Source organism: Lactuca serriola, chromosome 8 (assembly GCF_051521515.1).
Source record: "Lactuca serriola cultivar US96UC23 chromosome 8, Lser_US96UC23_V15, whole genome shotgun sequence".
Taxonomy (NCBI): domain Eukaryota; kingdom Viridiplantae; phylum Streptophyta; class Magnoliopsida; order Asterales; family Asteraceae; genus Lactuca; species Lactuca serriola.
Window position 1 is genome coordinate 148,887,949 of NC_136415.1, and position 21,925 is coordinate 148,909,873.

At 35.8% G+C, this 21,925-nt stretch overlaps 1 protein-coding gene and 1 long non-coding RNA gene across 2 annotated transcripts; both read left to right on the forward strand.

The window, feature by feature from the left end:
• The first annotated feature begins 1,576 nt into the window (after positions 1 to 1,576).
• LOC145071419 (casein kinase 1-like protein 3) lies at positions 1,577 to 5,188 on the forward strand. The gene is made up of 14 exons (XM_079018310.1): positions 1,577 to 1,770; positions 1,865 to 1,905; positions 2,535 to 2,604; positions 2,720 to 2,868; positions 3,019 to 3,114; positions 3,217 to 3,287; positions 3,416 to 3,477; positions 3,569 to 3,632; positions 3,722 to 3,806; positions 3,902 to 4,028; positions 4,245 to 4,327; positions 4,409 to 4,466; positions 4,570 to 4,709; positions 4,796 to 5,188. Exons 1-14 carry the CDS (start codon positions 1,695 to 1,697, stop codon positions 4,979 to 4,981), a joined length of 1,308 nt encoding a protein of 435 aa, XP_078874436.1. The 5' UTR covers positions 1,577 to 1,694; the 3' UTR covers positions 4,982 to 5,188.
• A 117-nt stretch (positions 5,189 to 5,305) lies between these two features.
• On the forward strand, positions 5,306 to 5,771 carry LOC145071420 (uncharacterized). Its single transcript, XR_013690448.1, has 2 exons — positions 5,306 to 5,443; positions 5,604 to 5,771. It is a non-coding gene; the product is annotated as an uncharacterized LOC145071420 (long non-coding RNA).
• Positions 5,772 to 21,925: the final 16,154 nt, after the last annotated feature.

Below are 21,925 nucleotides of genomic sequence, written 5' to 3' on the forward strand. Positions count from 1 at the left end.
CGTTACATAACTATAATCACATAATAATGAGATGATAGAATACCTTATCTCTTTTTGTGATCAGTTCCTCGTATATCAACGCTAATACATGCTTCTTTAAGCTACAAGTCGTTGCTCGAGTTTTCGTAGTTCTCGTCGGAGAAACGTGCAAAGAAAGACGATTATAAGGTATTTATACTAGTTGTGATACATGTTGACATGCAAAGCCCACGTGTCACATTGAGAGACTGCTTCATGTTCCAACCTCTTGCCACCTGTCCTACTCGCCTGCCACATTAATTGTCACCCACACAACCACACACAACACATTTATTGAATCTTCATGATGCGTTTTTTTTACCACACATCACATCTTTTAAGACATGACGTTTGGTCAGCATGTTGACTTTTTCCAAATAGCAATGTACTTCCAAATTCTTGATTTCTATATCCATAAACACAATTTTTACTTAATTTCTAAATAAGGAATTGGAATTTTTCGATCGTTACAGGTTGGAAGTGATGAGAAAGATGAGTTTTCAGGTATTATAAGATATGAGCAGTGGAAGTGAGATGAGAGAGAAAATTGATGTGAAAATTGATTTTAAATAGAAAATAATTGTCGGTTCCTCCATGTTGAGAGAAAAAAAATGATATGACAAGTGAGTTGGAAGAGAAAGGAATTGTGGGTTCCCTCCAAGTTAGACCTTTATTTATAATTCAAAGGTTTCAAAGTCTTATGTATTTATGTTGGAAATGACGATGTACACATGCAACATGTGTCACGTACACATAATACTCTAATAATTCGTGCATCCTTCTTTCTTCAACTTTTTGATTTTCCCCCCCTCTGACTTTTAGGTTAATTATTAGAAATCCCTTATATCACCCATTAAAAAATCGAAATATATATTTTTGCAATAAACCAACTAATTACCGTGATGACTAGTTGTTGACTAATTTTTTTATCCTTCACGTGTCATTTGTTGACAAGAATTTCGTAAAACTTTTTATTTCACTAAAATCCTTATCTTTTAACACATTTAAAAAAAACAATGAAAATATAAAATTTGTTGTTCATTTACCGCTAATTTAAAACTTTAATGTTTTAATAAAATTCAAATATTAATACAAGCAAAAATCAAATTAAAAGTTATCCAATATCGCTTTAACCTTAATTGATCTAATTGTGTCATTAAATCCTCTAACTCCCAAAAAAAGCACCTAATGTTCTATACATAAGGTTTTAACGAAGATGCTACTTTAAGTTTTTAACCCTAACATTTTACTATTGTTATATAACTTCACTACCCTCAAAACTCAAAGGTTGACTGACACCTGTGATTTCTGTTCATCTAGCCAACAACCGACACCCCGTTACACCGTATTATCAAATCTTACCCTTCATTTCATATTATCATCATATCTTACCCTCTTACAAACATATTATGACATCTTACCCCCCTACGCGTTTTGTCCAACTTAAGTCCTCGGTCCAACAGTTAACGAAGCCATCCGCACTTACTAGTTTCTGTTTTTGGATAACAAAATATAATATAATATAATAATAAAATAAACAAATACATACACAAAATCCTCTATCTCTCCAATAATTCTTTCATCTTTATCTCCTTCAAATTTTCGAGGAAGACCTGCTCCAGTTTCATTTTTCGTCAAGCTGTTGTTGTTGATCTGGAAAACGCGTATCTACATATATGGACAGGATAGTCGGAGGAAAGTACAAACTCGGTCGGAAGATCGGAAGTGGATCCTTCGGTGAAATTCATCTAGGTTTTACTTTTACTTTTGAGTTTTTGTTGTTCTTGCTTAAATCGGTAAGTTTTGTTGAAATTGAACTTGAGAGAGTTAAGGATTTTTTGTGCAGCCACGCATGTTGATACGTTTGAAATCGTCGCCGTGAAGATCGTAAGTGTTGAACATGATTAATTGCAGTTACTTTTTTTGTTCATTTTTTGATTGGTAACTCACTATTATGTTTGAAGAATGACTTTTTAGATTGGTTTTAGTGCGATCGAACTAGGTCGGCTGCTGTGAGGTCTCGTATCAGTTTATAGTACAACATATGAGATAGTTGTAGTTAACTATTTATTATGTTGAATATTGCTTCCAATTGTTGAATCTGAAGGCAATCGGTGTGAATTTGTTTCACTAGGGTTAGGGAGCATTGAATTTGAGGTTTAGGATTCTAATTGTAGCAGGTTTTAGTCCGATTGTGAACTGATTTAGCTTGAATCCAGATTGTTTGCAATGGTATTCCAGCTACTTAGCATGCCATTGGTGTTTCTGCAATAAAAGTTGTCTGCTCTATGACTCTATCTATGATGCCAAGTAATCAGAGCATGTTCCTCACTTCCTTTGGCTGTCTATGCTGTACTACCTTTATATTGTTTATTTACTTTTGCTTAAGGTTAAGGTTAAGTTTACAGAGACTGAATTAAGTGAAAGTAATCCATAAGAACTCATAGTTTTGTACATGCATTGCTTATTTTAGTGTAACATGAGATCAGTCTTGATATTTTTTTCTGACTCTGCAGGAGAACAATAAGACAAAACATCCTCAACTTCTATATGAAGCCAAGTTATACAATATTCTTCAGGGAGGAAGTATGTATAGCATTATCATAACAAAGATATACATGTTTTCCTTCCCTTTCATGTGTTCTATTTAGAAATGATATATATCATTACATCAATTTCCAATCATTGTTTTCACTTGTAGGTGGTATACCTGCTATAAAATGGTCTGGTGTAGATGGAGAGGATAACATTTTGGTACTTGATTTGCTTGGACCAAGTCTTGAGGACCTATTTGTCTATTGTGGGAGGAAATTTCAATTAAAGACAGTCTTAATGTTGGCTGATCAAATGGTAACTATGCATCTTACACCCTATTCAAACATTATACCTCCATTCTATAGACATCAACTTCTAGGTTTTGGATCTCATAGTTTCTGATAAGTCATTATCTGTTTGTTCTTCGCTAGAGCAATTAAGAAGCTAGTATCTTTGTGTGTGTAGATTACGAGAATCGAGTATGTACACTCCAAAGGGTTTTTGCATCGTGATATCAAGCCTGATAATTTTCTCATGGGTCTTGGTCGAAAAGCAAACCAGGTGATAATAAAGGCCTTACTTTTCTACTTCTTACAAGTTACAAATCTCTAAGGCATTTTGCAATGATGTCATTATCACATATTCTTTCATTTTATCCATTAGGTTTATATTATCGATTTTGGGCTTGCAAAAAGATATCGTGATGCAACAACCCATCGACACATTCCTTACAGGTATACCTTTCAATTTGGCATATATAGATATAATCTTCCTAAATTTGAATATCCCATTATCCCTTCTCTTGCATGATTTCAAATCACATATTCAATGGTTTTATACATTCTACTACCTATTTTTTCAGGGAGAACAAAAATTTAACTGGAACAGCACGTTATGCAAGTTGCAATACTCATCTTGGAATTGGTAAGAATAGCTTTCACTGAACTTGAATGAATGATATCACCCTAAAATATAGGAGAAAACTTAAAGTTCATTTTTGTTGTCTCTTTTCTAGAGCAAAGTCGACGTGATGATTTAGAGTCTCTTGGATATGTACTTCTATATTTTCTTAGAGGAAGGTACCCATTTTTGCTGTGATGTATATTTCTTTTTTTTAGTTTTATAATTCCTTCAACGTTAATTTTGTTAACATAAACTTTGTGTCTAGCCTTCCATGGCAGGGTCTAAAAGCTGCCACAAAGAAGCAGAAGTATGACAAAATATGTGAGAAGAAATTGTCAACTCCAATTGAGGTGAATAAATGCCAATATACCATATGATTTATCTAATTGAGTTTAAATCTTCATTTATTTTTTTCTATTATACCTTACAATTTCAATTCATTAAGGTTCTATGCAAGTCTCACCCTGTGGAATTTGCTTCATACTTCCATTATTGCCACTCATTGACCTTCGATCAACGCCCTGATTATGGATTTCTCAAACGTTTATTCCGAGAATTATTCACTCGTGAAGGTATTTTTTTGGCAATTTGTAAGTTTAATATAAATTTGCAATAAAGAACACCAATTTTATATCAAGTGAAATTCATTTATATATATATATATATATATATATATATATATATATATATTACATTATTGTACTTCTAGGTTTTCTTATTAAAGTTATAAGCAGTGAAAGTAGGTTGCTATTTCATGCAAATAATATTTTTATATATATCTGTTGCAGGATTTGAATTTGATTATATCTTTGATTGGACAATTCTTAAATACCAACAGTCACAAAAGAATAAAACTCAACCACATGGATTGGTTAGTGCACTTTCAATGCAGTTTCTCTCTTCATATAATACTTTATTAATTTTTCTAATAAAAACTATCCATCTTTTACAGCCAGGTCATGGAGAAAGCAGCAGTGGGGCCATTCGAAAAGATATGGAAAAACATCAAGGTTAGAGATCAAATCAAACAGTATATATATATAAAAAAAAAAAATTTAAAATAATATTCATCAAACTAACATCTGTGTATGTATGTGTGTGTGTTCCTTTCAGTTACAGGAAGCAACAATGCTACTTATTCAGCTGAATTAACAGACCGCATGAGGTCAAACACAGCCGCCAGTCCCGGCATCCGAATGCAAATAAAATCACCGATCAACCGAATGACTCCCGAAAATCCTCCCGAAAGAAACGTAAACTTATCTGTTTTTTTTTTTTTTTAAAAACTTTTTTATATATATTTAGACTAAAGTAACTGTATATAATGCTGATGTGGCAGATGTTGAGTCATTTGCAAATGCCACAATCATCATCTGGGCCAAAAAGATACACAACAAAACCATCAGACTCCAACAACAACACTAATCATCATCCAATTCCAGACACTACTACTACTACTACCACAACAACAGGTCCTTCCAGCAGTTGGATTTCCTCCTTACGCCGTATTTCTTCCGCTAAGTAAACTTGTGAGGAGGGTGTGTATTGTCGTTTCACATATACCGCCAATTCAGCAGCTTTTGTGCCTTGCTGAAGAAGCTATCACTATTCACTATGAATGTAAATTGAATGGGTTCATGTTCATTGTTCATTGTTCATTATTCATGATTCAGAAGCTATATGTATAAAGCCCAAAGCTCACTTAATACAGGTCACATCACATCTTTCTTCCTTTTCAGGTCAACAACTAAAAATATCCAAAAAATCAACTCTCGGGTTTTAGCTTCTGTAAATCTTTTTTTTTTTTTTTTTTTTTGGTTTGATTGTTTATACTTTTGATTTCCGTCGATCTGTGCACATAGTTCTGAAAACATTTGATTTGATTTGATTGATGTATGGTTGTTGTGTGACGTCTTCGTACAAGCCTTTCTGTTTCAGTGTTACTACCACATTTGAGAAAGCTCGCGACATGGCCAATCATATTCAAGTAATTAATGACTGACTTTATATATATATATATATATATATATATATATATATATATATATATATATATATATATATATATATATATATATATATATATATTTCTTGTTTATATTTATAGCAAAATTAAGTAACGTGTTTGTGATCTTTTTTATCTGCAGAATCTTTCCTTGATGGGCACACTGGAATTGAGGTTTGACCTCGAGGGATGCTATACGGTTTCATTGTTTTACTATAATACCCTTTCCTTTTTGTCTTTTTTGTGTCTTTTGTTGTCGATATGGACTTATCATGCACCTTTGATAGTGAAAGCGGTACATGGGTTTTAATTCGAGTGTGGATTGGGCTCATTGTGGGCACTGTGTTAGCAAGCAGTGCGGGCAATCTCATGGTTGCTGATAGAATAATATTTAGTATATAAAAAGAGCAAGACAAGAAAGCATATATGATATGGAGAGCTTATTAAGATATTAGTATGAATTTCACAATAGGTTAGCAAGAGACTTGGTCTACGCCTTGTTTGGTTGTTACTTTTATAATGTGGTAAATGTGTGTTCTGAAAAAAAAACTATTAATCGCGAGTGAGTTTGAACAAATTACAAAAATGTGAGCATGTAAAAGCGAAATGATCGTCAACATTCTTCAACTTGATGGTTTGTAGGAAAAGCTGACGATCAATTGTTTGTATTTTGATTTACTTTGTATAGTATATGGTTGGAAAGATTTGGAAGTTTACTCTGCAATGAGTCATTTGGAAATTTGTTGAATATGTTGTGTTCGTTTTTCTAAAAGTTGTCACTTGGGTAGATTCATATGAATTCGACCAAACTCTAAGGGCTTAGGAACTGCCCTGAAATGCTTATATTGGTGAGCTTTTGTTTGGAGTCCGACATGTTAAGTATGATCGTTTTTTTAAAGAAAATTGGACTTATACAGTTTAGATTATTATTTATAGATTATATAAGTATTGTGGTCAGGACCGAGGGGTAGCTCCTTCCCCGGTCAATTCGGGTTTGGGTGGATTCTTCGGTGGGTACGAGTATTTTTTTCCATCTCTTGTTGGTAGGCTAAATAAGATAAATTTCGACTTGGTAATTTGTGCATGATGAATAGTTGTGTTGTTAGAGGTGGGCATAAGCCCCAAATATCTGATTTGTCTCGATTCCAATTGGAGAACGATTAAAAAAATCACATTATTAAAGAATCATCGGATCCGATCTTTAATGGTTCTATCGGTTAAATTATAAGGGTTTTTTTTATTTTTATTTTTTATTTTTTATTTATTTTTTTTAATTCATAACGAATGAGAGACCAATTATGAAAACTAGGTTGATTTGTTCTGGTTAGATGGATATTTTTTTCTTCTTTTTTGAGCATTTTTAGTACTAAAGGTGCACGGAGCTGGTCGATTTTGGTTGGAAAAAGCCGTTGGGGTCGGCGGGCCTGGCACTGTCGTGGTTACGCCCCAGTGGGTTAGGTTGGGCGGGTTCATGACCATTTCCATCCCATAACTCTCTTTATCTTCCACATGTTTAAGTACTTATACATTTGGATTTTAATTATCGTTTTAGGATTTTAATTATCATCAAACCATTTCAATTATTGTTTTAGTAAATATTATAATATTTTTTTAATCAAAATTGAGAGTGTTGAGACAGTCTAGAAAGATGTGTTACATGTAGTGTGTTGAGAATAATAGAAGAGAAATTATAGAGAATAAAATGATATGTTATATACGTGTCTTGGTATAGATGCTCCGCTAGATCACTCTATCTTCATTCAAAAATAATCATAAAATTACATAAAATAAAAGTTCCATAAAAAACATAATTCAAAGATATTACTATTCTTTGTTCATGCTGTATTGGTACATATGTTTCACTAGATCTTCTCAAAGATTGAAATAAGTTTCGGTGTATTGAATTTCAATTACCTTTGCTAAAATTCAATTGAACCGATTATGAACTCTTAAGTTGGGTTACCTATGCCGTTGTCTTCGTACATGCAAATCACTATACATTCATGTTTAATAATCATATTATGCATTATAATAAATGCATGCATTATTCATTTTAACTTTTCCATATTGCAGAGTTGTGCAACGTATTTCACTATATGTCATGTCAGTTTGAGGACTCCAAATAACCTCTATATATCCCTAGTATGTTCTTGTCTTTTTGTCAACAACTTTGCTTTTTCAGTTTGAGGTACCGCGTATGCCATCACAAAGGTAGTAACCATGTTTGTATGGATGCTCGTTCACAGTGAAGGACATATCGGGTGCTTTCCAGGTCCATATATTGTTGAAAATGGGGGATTGGCCAAGAACATTATTGTCATTGTTAGACCCCACAACTCCAAAGAATGAATGTCATATCCACAAATCCAAATATGCAACAACTTCCAATATCATAGTCGACTAACCTATATCATCTGGGCTAAATTGATCGCATCACGCAGTTAGATAGTTTTCCCATGACTAATGCGTACAATCAAGGTTATCGATCATTCATGGAAATCCATGTCTATCTTCATGTGCCAAATACAATCCCTTAATATCACGTGCAGTAGGATTGTGCAAATATTCTTTGTGAAAAACTATAACACCTGCAAATTCAGGCTAGGCAAATAAGTAATTATATGCCATAATAATGAATTTTAAATAGGAGATTATTTAGGATGAATAATCTTAACCAAGTTATAGTATTTGTGACAAGGATTCCACATATATAAAGAACGTTGAAATCTGACTTCGTATGAATAAGTTATGCTTCTTCGAAGTTTCGCGATTAAACTGTTACGACTCTCAAAAAATAAATTTTCGATAGATTACCTTTTAGCCTCGGTGATCTAAACAAAAGTCGTAGTAGTCATTAAACCGAGAGCCTACATATAGAGAACATCAAAATTTGATTTCATTAGAGGAAGTTATGATTTTTCTAAGATTCAGCGTAACAATATACAACTCAGAAATCGAATTTTAGATCGGTTAATTTTTAGCCAAAACAATTTAAACGAAAATCGAAGATCTCGTTAATAGGAACCACTCAATATAATAATTGTCGAGAACGGACGTCGGCCGAGAAAGTTATGAATTTTTAACGGACATTAACAGTCTAAGTTTATTAAAAATATAACTTTAAAAATAAAGTCAAAATTAGCCGATGGAGTCTAAGTGAAGGTTATAGATCTCGTCGATAGCTACGCATGACGCGTAAGAAGAAGTGTTATGAGCTTTCTAAGATTGCGACATGTGGCGCATATCGACAACCCTCGAGATTGCGACACGTGGCACCACCCATTGAGCGATACGTCACCCTGGTCGACCAGGTGCATGACGCAGGGGACAGGGTGCGTGACACGCACCCCAAATCAGCCTATATAAACTTCCGATTTCAGCTCATTTTTCTCACATCCTTCCTCCAAATCCTCTGGAGATCTTTTCTATTCCTTACTCCCCATACTCCCTAGTTCACTATCACTATATCAGTGCCCTTCGGTGTCAGATAGCCGAAGAATAGAAGCTCCCGAATTGAGATTTTGTCTGCGTAATTTCCCAATTTTCACTAGATTACTCTGTAATTTAAGCTACACTTATTTTATTTAAGTGCAATTTTTAATTATAGTCATAGTCGTTATTATGAACTCATAATTAAGATTTTTCAGTGATTCTAAGTCGTCATACTGATTGACCTATTTACGGGGATGGTGTTTAGGCTAGATTTAGTGAGGTGTTTACAGTGAGATTTCCAAACAGTATACTCTATATACCAAACAGACCCTGCCTGGTTGTCTCTTATCACCTATAGATTGTCTACATTGGGATTATAGAGGGATCTCAATTATTAATTAGTCATAAGAAATAATAAACTAAGATTTAGTGATAATTGAACCTAGGTCACATCCAGGGAAAAACCAAGTGTTAAAGTGAAACGCTGCCCAACTTTCTAATCATCCACTTTAACAAGTAAGTGCATGGTTACCTTCATCTTATACATAGATATTGTTTTGGTAAAAAAATAATAAAGTAGGAATCAACCAAATTCTATGAGAGGTTGTGGTGTTGTGATCAAAATGAATATGCTAATGAAGTATAAATATCGCAAACGAGTTTACAAGGAAAGCCCTTGATCCTTGCTAGGATCTCTGACATAAAACCTTGGGAGGTGATAATGATCACATGCCTTGTTGTGTTTATTAATTTCAAAGTAGGTTTACAGTGATAATGAAGATAATACGAGTACAAGTGAACTAGTATAGCTTTTTTATGTGTGTAGTGTGCGATTTACATGTGTTATTTATAACCCATACTAAGCAACAAGAAGTCCAATAATTTCCAGGATCCTGTTAGATGAATATTTACACGTTGTTTGACTTGGTATTCCTGGGTCTTAAGTTTGGTTGAAGTGGTTCTCCGTTGAGAATGAATCTTATGTTGACTAATTATGCACAAGTGAGAGAAAAAGAAAGAAGAATATAGTCGTTAAAAGTGTTAGGAAATATTAATGATAATAATCAGGACCCTGTGATATGTTTAAGGATCCCGAGGCTTCAGAAATATTAAGGATCCTGAATATGATTATGAGATACTGCCCCAAACAATTGCCCCCAAATTATACTTGTGAAATATTAAAGTTAATTTCCAAATATTTAAAGGTATAGTTTCAAAGTACAAAGTGAAATAAAAAGTTTTAACGGATAGGACGATTTAAATCTCAACGGATGATTTTTCTAGCCGTTAGAATAGGTCAAATCACCATTCTACCTTTCTGTGATTCTTGTATAAATAGGATGTTCAGCCTTCCGATTTTGTCTTACTATTTTAGCTCTTCTTCCAAGCGTTCATTGAATACCATCGAAGGTACTACCTTTGTCTCTTTTTCTCCTTAACCTTCTTCGTTTTTAAATATGGTCAAAAAAGCAACTCGCGCTCGCAAAAGTGTTATCGCTGTTCCTGATAGCGATTGTGTTGGGTTATGAGCAAAACATCAATCCTATGGTGCACATGCAAACCCTAAAGCTTTGGATCTAGGTTTTTCTAATTATACATGCAATAATCATCCAAAGCTTGTAAACCCTAAATTTAGCATACCAAAATTGAAATCAACATAAATAACAAGTAAGAAGGTTACATTTCAATTGAAGCTTGAAGATCCTTGCCTTGAGAGCTTAATATCACAAATGTAATACCTCTAGCGATCACAAACACCACAAGCAATTGGAGAATGTCAGAAAGAGAGAGGAGGAGGAGGGATGATTTCGGCTCTAAGGATCCTTTTAGGGTTTCTTGTAGCTGAAAATAAGATGCCAAGGGGGTCTTTATATAGGTGAGGGATTAGGGTTTCAGTCAAATACCTAATCTGGTTGCTTAAGGCCTAAGCAGCCCATAGGAACCTTCCAGAACCCTAGCCTTGGACGAAATCCTTATGGGCTCCCATAAGATTTCGTCCACCTCTTATCCAAGAGGTCCTCAGCTCCTTATTGCAATTATCACATAATTACAATATCAGTCCCCTTAATTCAATTAACCTCTTTTGACCACAAAATTAATTCTAAATTAATTCTTGACCAATATTAATTAAATAATATGATTTCTCTTTTAATATATTATTCTCATAATATATTAATAAATCACATTTTTCCTCTTTCTCCATAATTCTTCCAATCAAGTTGCTTTGGTGAAGGCAACCCAAAAGGACCATGCTACAATCGGGTTAAGTGCATACTATATATAGTTATGGGCTTAAACACCTAATCCAATAGATTGTATATACCAAAAAGCCTTATCTTACGAAGAAACTTGCACATTTGATGACGATGATATCGAAGCTCTGAAATCGGTTGGAACTTTCCCTGCCAGTACCATTTTTAGAGCTTTTGATTCAAGGAACCAATCGGACTTTGTTTCGTCCTTCTATATTTGTTTTCCCAAATATCCTTTTACCTTACGTCTCTCTTATGCTTTTCCCGGAATCATCCCTGAATTCTAGGGATGAGCAAAAGGACCGAACCGGCCGGAACCGGCCCGAACCGGACCGGACCGGGGAACCGGCTTCGGCCAAAATCAAGAACCGAACCGGCCCGGCGGTTCTACCGGTTCCCGGTTCCTACCGGTTCTTGTCGTGTCTTCAAATGATGGAACCGCTCCTTGAAAAATAGCATCATACGGTTCCGGTTTTTGCCGGTTCTACCGGTTCCGGTTCCTACCGGTTCCCGGTTCCAAAAATCCACAAAAATAACGTCCCGGTCCCGGCCCGACCGGTTCCATCGGGTTCCGGTTCCGGTGCCGGTTCCGGTTCCGGTACCGGTTCCGGCCGGTTCCCCGGTCCATATGCTCATCCCTACTGAATTCTTTGAAATCACTAAGATTTTTTATATTCAAGCCATGCTAGCGGTTTGGAGGATCCTTTACCGGATTGATCGTCTGAACTGCTCCATGGATCTTAACATCGGTTTAAATGAGTTAGCTTATGTCTATGACCTTTCAACCTTTGGGAATTCTCGTTTCTATTGAAAGTAAAAACTGATAGATCACCTCTCATCTTGAAATCCAATCATAATGATAGTGCTTGGAAAGGAAAATGTTTTTTTTTTGTGAAATGTGATTCCATTCCTGACGGAAATCTTTTACCATAGTCTTGGGTTAAAAAGGGTAGGATTTATTTGTTGATATCTTCACACTAAGGATCCTAATATTCACACTTCTTATTTTGCTTGATTTTTTTACAACTTTTAAATTTGAAGAACTCGACCCTCCTGCCAAAGATACCGAGGATAGAATTGAAAGTTTTTTCACCTTGTCCGACTTAGAAAGATCATTCAGGCTCATTCATCACGAAATTTCCTCTGCTGTTGTCTCTATGTCAAAGGTTAAGGATCTCTAATTCATCTTTCTCTTTCATAAAGGATCCTGAATTCATATGGTCTTTCCTGTTACACCCAGGATCCAAAGTTACACGCTCCAGTGCCCACTTCACTTTTTCCGATCTCGACACGACCATGTCTAGTGGTCAACTGGTAGTAAAGAAGGAGAAAGCTTCATCCTCTTTCCTTATCAAGAGAACTTCCATAGATCTAACAGTGAAGATTTTCGGGATCTAAACAGAGAAAAACCATCGGGACTATGGATTTAAGTTTAGAGAATCTCGGAGCGGAGGATGCACTCCGGAAGTTAGTTTCCTTCTCTCGAGCTGTAAGTGCCAATATAATTGTTCTTTTCACATTTTACTCTTCGCCATTTTCTGATGTCTTTTTTGTTTCAGGTCTCCGACCACATCTCTGGTGACTTGAGGATCTGGGCTGAGAGGGCTAAGCAACCCCTCAAAGAACAAGAGAAGATGTGGAGAGCAACCAACAAGGATCTCTTGAAACAGGTGGAGCTCTTAAGCAAAGAGAAGGTCAAGAAGGAGGAGGAGCACGTTGCGAAGATGGAAGAGGTGATCGTCGAGGTAAAGGATAGCGTTGTCGTGGTTGTTTGAGAAGCGAAGATCAAATTAGCTGAAGATGTGGCCAATGCAGGATCCTGGAATTTGGTTGGGTGGCGTACAACCCTAGCCAAATTAACTAGTGAGCCTGTTAATACCAGTCAGGATCCTGAAGTGCAGCAGCTGATGGTGAATGAGGAGGAGAAGACCCCTGGCGATGATGACCAATCTGCGGTTTAGGCCTGTTAGATAAAAATATTTGAATAATTCTTGTAAAACAATATTTTTGTTTTGTTGGGGTTAATATTTCTCTTGTAGGTCTTATGAGGATCCCTAAATAATTAGGATCCTAAAGAGTTCTAATTTTACAAGAGCTCTTAAGCTCTGAATAACCTAAAATGATTAGTAATCAATTTGGGATCTTAAAATAGTTAAGATCTTTAGGGTAATAAACCTTCATTCATTGTGTAGGAAAAATAACTCTAAAAGATAGATAGTACTTGGTGATCTTTAGGTTTTATAATCTTTTGACATAAGAGAAGTCTTGTGTTATAATCCTTTGAGTTCCGTATGATCTTGAAGTTCACATATGGAAGGAGCCATGCTTTAGGAGTTCATCATAGAATATCCTTATTTGGTTTTTACTTAGTAAACCGGGGAGAATCCCACCTTAAGAGTTGTTGGTGATTTGTTGTCATCAATATTATTTAAGTGTAATAGGATTACTTTGTTGACCAAAGGTGATCTTGATAAATATTAAACAAGTAAGGAAGGTGTGGAGTACACACTTGTTTAAGTTTGATCAAGTTTTCAAAGTACAATGTCATTTAGGGGCGAAGCCCCTAAATGAACGGGGGTCCGGGGGCAGCGCCCCTGGGAGCGGGGTCCAAGGGGCAGAGCCCCTGGATGCGGTCGAAAAACGTATTTTCAGAGAATTGACCATTGTTTGACCGTAATCCAAACTTCCGTTTTATGCCAGTTTTTATAGTTTATGACAGTTTGAAACTGTCATATGACAGTTTTCAGACAAAGATCATAAATTCGGTTTTGGTCTCATTTTTCTGGTACAGACGAAACTATCATCAAAGCATTCTAAATTCTTGTCTCTCTGAGTCTTATCCGATTAAAGAATATTGGTAGTACCACCCAAATGCTTTAATCTGAAAGTGTTTTACACAATTCTCAGAATTCCAAGCCTTACTATACCCCCAATTTCTAACAAAGATTAAAGCATTTCTGTGAAGGAAATGACTAGTAAGTTTGAAAAAATGAACAAGTTTGAAGGGCAAGATTTTCGTAGATGGCAGAAGAAGATGAAGTTTCTCCTTACCACTCTGAAAGTGGTGTATGTTCTGAGTACACCCATGCCAGTCTTACCAGAATCTATTGAAGATGAACCTTTGGAGGAAACAAGAAGAAGATCAAAGTGGGAAAATGATGATTACATATGTCGTGGTCGTATTCTCAATGGTATGTCTGACTCTCTTTTTGATATCTATCAAAATTTCGAATCTGCAAAAGAACTATGGGATTCTCTTGAATCCAAGTATATGGCTGAAGATGCTTCTAGTAAGAAGTTTCTTGTCAATAACTTTATGGGTTACAAGATGATTGACTCCAGGCCTGTTATGGAACAATACCATGAAATGTTAAGGATCCTGGGACAGTTTGCTCAACACAATCTGAAAATAGATGAAGCAATTGTTGTGGCTATGATCATTGACAAACTGCCCCCTTCCTGGAAGGATTTTAAACACAATCTCAAACATAACAAAGAGGAATTGACTTTGACTCAACTTGGAAGCCATTTATGGATTGAAGAGTCCTTAAGGACTCAAGAACTTGATAACAATCCCAAAGGCAAAAACCAAGTTGGTTCCTCTTCTGTGAACATGGTAGATGGAGAAGGATCAAAGAATCAAAAGAAGTCTAATGGAAAAAGGAAGTTTAAAGGAAAGGATGACAAGTCTTCCAACAAGAAGGCTAAAGTGGTGTGTTGGAATTGTAACAAACCGGGTCACTTCAAGAAAGATTATCATTTGCGTAAAGTGAACAAGGATGGTGCAGGACCAAGTGGATCCAAGGATCCAGAAAAGCAACAAGGTCAGAATTCCATTTTCATGCAGAATTTTAACTATATTAAGAATTATATTTCTGTGATTTCTGAAGCATTTATGTGCAGGATGATAATGTTGCATGGTGGGTTGATTCGGGAGCAACAAGTCATGTTTGCAAACATGACTGAACCAATCAAGGGAACCAATCAAGGGCATAGGATATGTTTTACTTACTTTTACTTCTGGGAAATGTTTGTGTTTGAACAATGTTTTATATGTTCCAAGGATTCGTAAGAATCTCGTGTCTGAAATTGTATTAAATAATTGTGGTTACAAACAAGTGTTAGAAAGTGACAAGTATATCTTGTCAAGACATGGTTCTTTTATGGGATTTGGCTATATATGTAATGGAATGATTAGGCTTAATATTAATTATCCTTCTAGTGATAATTCTGTTTGCATGGTTTCTAGTAGTACTAGCAATAATTTTCATAAATCTGAATTATGGCATGCTAAACTAGGACACATTCATTACAAGAGATTAAAAGACATGTCTAAAATGAGTTTAATTCCTGCTTTTGATATGCAAAATAATGAAAAATGTAAAACATGCATGCTGACTAAAATCACTAGACAACCTTTCAAAGATGTTGTTAGGGAAAGCAAGGTGTTGGATCTTATAAATAGTGATTTATGTGATTTCCATGCAACACCTTCCCTTGGAAACAAGAAGTATGTTGTTACTTTTATTGATGATGCATCTAGATATTGTTATATCTATTTGCTACATTCTAAGGATGAAGCACTTGATAAATTTAAAATTTATAAACAACAAGTTGAGCTTCATAAAAATGAATTAATAAAAATATTCCGTACTGATAGAGGTGGTGAGTATTATGATCCACTTTATTTTGAATCAATTGGAATAATACATCAAACCACAGCTCCATATACACCACAACAAAATGGTGTAGCTGAAAGGAAGAATAGGACTTTGAAAGAAATGGTTAATTCCATGTTGTCGTATTCTGGTTTAAGTGAAAGGTTTTGGGGTGAGGGAATGTTAACTGCATGTTACATCTTGAATAGAACTCCAAATAAAAGGAGTAAGAATACTCCTTATGAACTTTGGTGTAAAAAGGTACCAAATTTGAGTTATCTCAAAGTTTGGGGTTGTAGAGCAGTGGTAAGGCTCACTGAACCCAAAAGGAAAACGTTGGGTGAGAGAGGTACAGATTGTATCTTTATTGGATATGCTGAGCATTCCAAAGCATATAGATTCTATGTTTTAGAATCTAATGACTTTGTGTCTATAAACACAGTGATGGAGTCAAGAGATGCTATTTTTGATGAAGAAAGAATTACATCTATACCTAGACCAAGGGACATGATTCATCAATCTTCCAGCAAGAGTGCTACTCAAGATGAAGATGTTTCTGGTGGTGCAAGTTCTGTACTCGAACCTAGGAAAAGCACCAAAGCTAGAAAAGCTAAGTCTTTTGGATCTGATTTTCAAATATATTTAGTTGAAGGAACAAGGAATGAGACTATTTCTCAACATCAATATTGTTTTAATATTGAAGAGGATCCAAAGACTTTCAGTGAAGCTATGGCTTCTAGGGATGTACATTTTTGGAAAGAGGCAGTTCATGATGAGATTGATTATATCATGCATAACAATACTTGGGTATTGGCTGATTTACCTCCTGGTTGCAAGGCATTAGGATGTAAATGGATCCTCAAAAGAAAAATCAAGGTGGATGGCACAATAGATAAGTATAAAGCCAGATTGGTTATCCAAGGCTTTAGACAAAAGGAAGGCATTGATTTCTTTGATACTTATGCTCCTGTTGCCAGAATTTTTACTATTAGATTATTATTAGCTCTTGCAGCTATACATAATCTTGTGATTCACCAAATGGATGTGAATACTGCATTCTTGAATGGTGACTTGGATGAGGAAATATACACGAAACAACCTGAAGGGTTTGTGATGCCTGGAAATGAACACAAAGTGTGCAAGTTGAAGAAATCATTATATGGTTTGAAACAAGCCCCAAAATAATGGCATCAAAAGTTTGATGATGTTGTCTTGTCTAATGGTTTTGCATTAAACTAAGCTGACAAGTGTGTATATAGCAAATTTTATACTTCTGGTAAAGGAGTCATGATTTGCTTATATGTAGATGATATGTTGATTTTTGGTACTGATTTAGAAGAAGTTGATAAAACCAAGAAATTCTTATCATCTAGTTTTGATATGAAAGACATGGGGGAGGCTGAAGTAATTCTTGGTATAAGAATTAGAAAAGGAAACAATGGGATTTCAATTTCTCAATCTCATTATATCGAGAAGATATTAAAAAAGTTTAACTTTGAGAATTGTTCTCCTGTTAGCACTCCTATAGATCCTAGTCTTAAGCTTCTACCTAATAAAGGATCTCCAGTGTCTCAACTAGAATACTCAAGGGCTATTAGTTGTCTAATGTATGTCATGATTAGTACTAGGCCTGATATAACATATGTTGTGGGAAGGCTTAGTAGATATATTAGTAATCCTAGTTCACATCATTAGCAAGCCGTGAGTAGAGTATTCAAGTACTTAAAGGGGACCATGAATTATGGTTTAACTTATAGTGGATATCCTTCTGTTTTAGAAGGTTATTTAGATGCCAGCTGGATTAACAACTTAGAGGATCACTCCTCTACTAGTGGTTGGGTGTTTCTTCTTGGAGGAGGTGCCATTTCTTGGGCATCTAAGAAACAAACTTGTATTACTAACTCAACCATGGAGTCTGAATTTGTTGCTTTGTCTGCTGCTGGTAAAGAAGCTGAGTGGCTAAGGAATTTGATTTATGAAATTCCATTATGGCCCAAACCGACATCTACCATTTCTATCAGATGTGGTAGTGCTGCAACCTTGGCTAAGACTTATAGTCAAGTATACAATGGAAAGTCTAGACATTTAGGTGTTAGACATAGCATGATTCCTGAGCTCATCATGACTGGTGTGATATCTGTGGAGTTTGTAAGAACTCAGTTGAATTTAGCTGATCATCTAACCAAAGGGTTAGCAAGAGATCTTGTGCACAAGGCGGCTGTAGGGATGGGTTTAAAGTCCACTTAAAATCTTTTATAATGAGATACCCAATTCCCATCTAATGTGATATTAGATGTTGAATTCAATGTGGAAAGCTTGATATTTGAAGATTGGAACACATTATTATCATCATCCAAAGGTATGTGTTCAGTACTGCAAGTAAAGGAGGTTGAATTTTTATTCTTAATAGTTCTTTTGAAAAATTGCATTTGCATGTGCAAGAATATAAGGACTACCTATATAAGCATGAAGTTTAGCTGCTTCAAGAAGTTAGGACTTGGCTTTGATATGCTTATTGAAGGATGGGACACAAGCTAGTAAAATATAGTGTCAAGTTAGAACTTATGAGAATGTAAATTGTTGTGTGTATTATCTTCATGTATTCACTATAGATAGAAAGGGTTCAATCCTTAGTGACACCCTGATATTCGAGTATTTGGATTGTGTAATATACTAAGGTGAAATTTAATCGTCACGATATTTCATTTATGCATCAGTTTGTTGGTGTTATGTTTCATTTTAAATTAATCAATATTACACTTAAATGGGGGAGGTTTGTTGGTGATTTGTTGTCATCAATATTATTTAAGTGTAATGGGATTACTTTGTTGACCAAAGGTGATCTTGATAAATATTAAACAAGTAAGGAAGATGTGGAGTGCACACTTGTTTAAGTTTGATCAAGTTTTCAAAGTACAATGTCATTTAGGGGCGAAGCCCCTAAACGAACGGGGGTCCGGGGGCAGCGCCCCTGGGAGCGGGGTCCAAGGGGCAAAGCCCCTGGCTGGGGTCAAAAATCGTATTTTTAGAGAATTGACCATTGTTTGACCCTTATCCAAACTTCCGTTTTATATCAGTTTTTATAGTTTATGACAGTTTGAAACTGTTATATGACAATTTTCAGACAAAGATCATAAATTTGGTTTTGGTCTCATTTTTCTGGTACAGACGAAACTATCATCAAAACATTCTAAATTCTTGTCTCTCTAAGTCTTATCCGATTAAAGAATATTGGGAGTACCACCTAAATGCTTTAATTTGAAAGTGTTTTACACAATTCTCAGAATTCCAAGCCTTACTATACCCCAATTTCTAACAAGAGTTAACTGGGAATAATCCCAACTTAGAATATATCTAAGAATGATCCCTATCTATAACATGATTATGCTACAAGCCTTGGGCATTTCCTCGGGAAAATCCCAACTTATAAAAACATGACAATGTTTATGGATCTCAACATATCACTGGGGGGAATCCCAACCTAGGATAACACATTAGTGTTATAAACCTTAGTAAATTACTAGGGAAAATCCTAACTTAAGATAACACGTTAATGTTATAAACCTTAACAAGTTACTGGGGAAATCCCAACTTAAGATAACATGTTGGTGTTATAAACCTTAACAAGTTAATGGGAAAAATCCCAACTTAAGATAACACGTTAGTCTTATAAACCTTAGGTTTAAACGTCAAGATCTTAATATATGTTTAGAAATAAGGGGGTTGCTAAGTCATTGAAGCGTGAAATGACCCCCTTATTCACATCCCATAGTAGGACTTTGTGCATCCAAGCAAGGTGTAGAAACCTTAACTCGTATGAAAGAGGTAATTAACTCTTTAAACCTTAGAGGGGATTAATTACCCTTAATCGTAGGAGAGATGATCAGTATCTATTTGTAGTTACTATGACACTTACGTGTTACAATCCTTAAGATAATAGAACGATGTAGCTATTGGGATCCTTGAGTGCTACGATCCTCAAATGTCAGGATCCTTGAGTTCCTGCGCGTAACAAACGTCTGATTGGGGTGGGCGTTAGCTTGGCTCTAAGTTAGTAATGGTTTTTGGATGATTGCATAACACACACCATGTCATTCCGCATTTTGTAATCTGATATTTTATGTTGTAGTGATACACTTTGATCCATCTTGGTTGTATAACAATGTTTTGGATTACCGTTTTATAAATTTTAAAATGAAATTTTTGGGTCTTATTTTTGGAACCTGACTCAACCTAAGAGTCCAAACTAGGGTAAAAAAACCTTTTCACGCTTCCCTAAATTTGGCCCGTGGCCCAAGACCAATTTAAATTGTCCAAAGGCCCAAATTCTAAAATAATCACCCAAGGCCCACTATGGCCCAATTTTCCAAATTGGGCCCAAACCCCTTCATGGGCCTTAAACCAAGGTCCAAAAATATACTTAGCCCAAAACAATATTATGATGGCCCAAAATAAAGCCCTAGACTCCTAAGGTCCAAAAATAGGCCCAATACCGAAAAGCCCAACTTCCAAAGCCCATTGCTAAGTATGTAGGGCGTACACAACTCGTACGCTAAGCGTACTCGCATGGAGGCTTGTACGCCTAACGTACACCTCAACTTTGCCAACCTTCCTTATTCAGCACTTATTTGGTTAAGATTTCGACCCAAAACCTAGATCTGACTTCTCTAAGATGGTTTATCACATAAAGTTGCCAAATTTATGTGCATGCATGGCTTATTGGTGCTTTAAAGCTCAAAATAACTTAACCAAGGGTCTTAACAAATGCATGAGTCCATAAACACCTCCAAGCTTGCATTTTTATGAACAAAGGGACTCCAAAATGCCTAGATCTACAAGGTTAGGCTTCTGAAATGACCCTAGTTCACAAGAACCAACCAAAAGGGACTAAAATGGCCATAAAACACCAACTTTTCTTCTCAGGTGACTTGCAAAAGGAAGGATGATTATGGATCTCTAAGCTTCCTACCAAGCAATGAACCTTCAATCTTCTTCTATCCCTTCAAAATGAGTAATAAAACACCAAATTTTCTTCACAAGAGCTCAAAGACACCAAAATGATGGCTAAGGATATTTAGGGTTTAGGGCATATGGAGGCTGGTAAGAGGCCAAACTCATGGGACTTAATGAGCTTATATAAGGGTTAAACCCTAAAAATTAGGGTTTCAAGCTAGCCAGATTATGCCCAATGTAACCCTCGTACGCCCAACGTACGAGGCTCGAACCCACGATCACACCCTCGCTAGTACACTAAGCGTACACTATGGTACTCCCCGCATACTAGCCACAAGGACCAAAAATGCAATATTTTAGATATGAAGGGCTAAAAGGAAACATACCCAATTCAAGTGTTACATTTGGTGCTTGAGTGCTCAAAATGTTAACAACTTTTAGGGTAGTGAGAAAGAAATGCATCTTCTTCTGCCAGCGATGAAAATCACTGCCTTCAAACTTGTCTAACTTCCGGAATTTGGAAGTCATGTCTTTAACAGATTCCGCCATTGATATTCTTCACAAAATCATAGATTTTGAATGTAATATTTTGGGGTCTTAGAATATCAATTAACATGGATAATTTATGGGATCGTGATTGCAACTACTTTCCAAAATCTGTGATTTCGACCCTTATGCCTGGGGTATCACAAAATCTGATTTGCGATATCTAAGAAATGCAATTTGGAAATCAGGCCAATTCCAAATTCGAAACACAGAAAAATATACCTTGCTGTTTTGTGTTCTTGAGAGATAGAACAAATCAAAATATGATTTTCGTGTATCTAAAACCAGAGAAATGTTCTTATATTAGAGGGAAAAGAAGTTAGTGGTAGTTACATGCAATTTGGTGCCAAAACAAGTGGTTGGATATATGATTATAAGATATAACTGATTCTTACATCACAATGCTGTCACCACTTTTTCTGAAACCACCGTTAGGGGCTCTGCCCTTGGACCCCGCTAGGGGGGCTGCCCCTAGACCCCACCATGGGGTTGCAACCCTTTGGAACACTACACACAAGGGCGCTGCCCCCGTATTCCCGAGCTCATAATTATCACACCGAGTGTGCACTCCGCACCTCCAAGCTCGATTAGTAAATGAAAACTCAGCCTATCTCATTATTAAT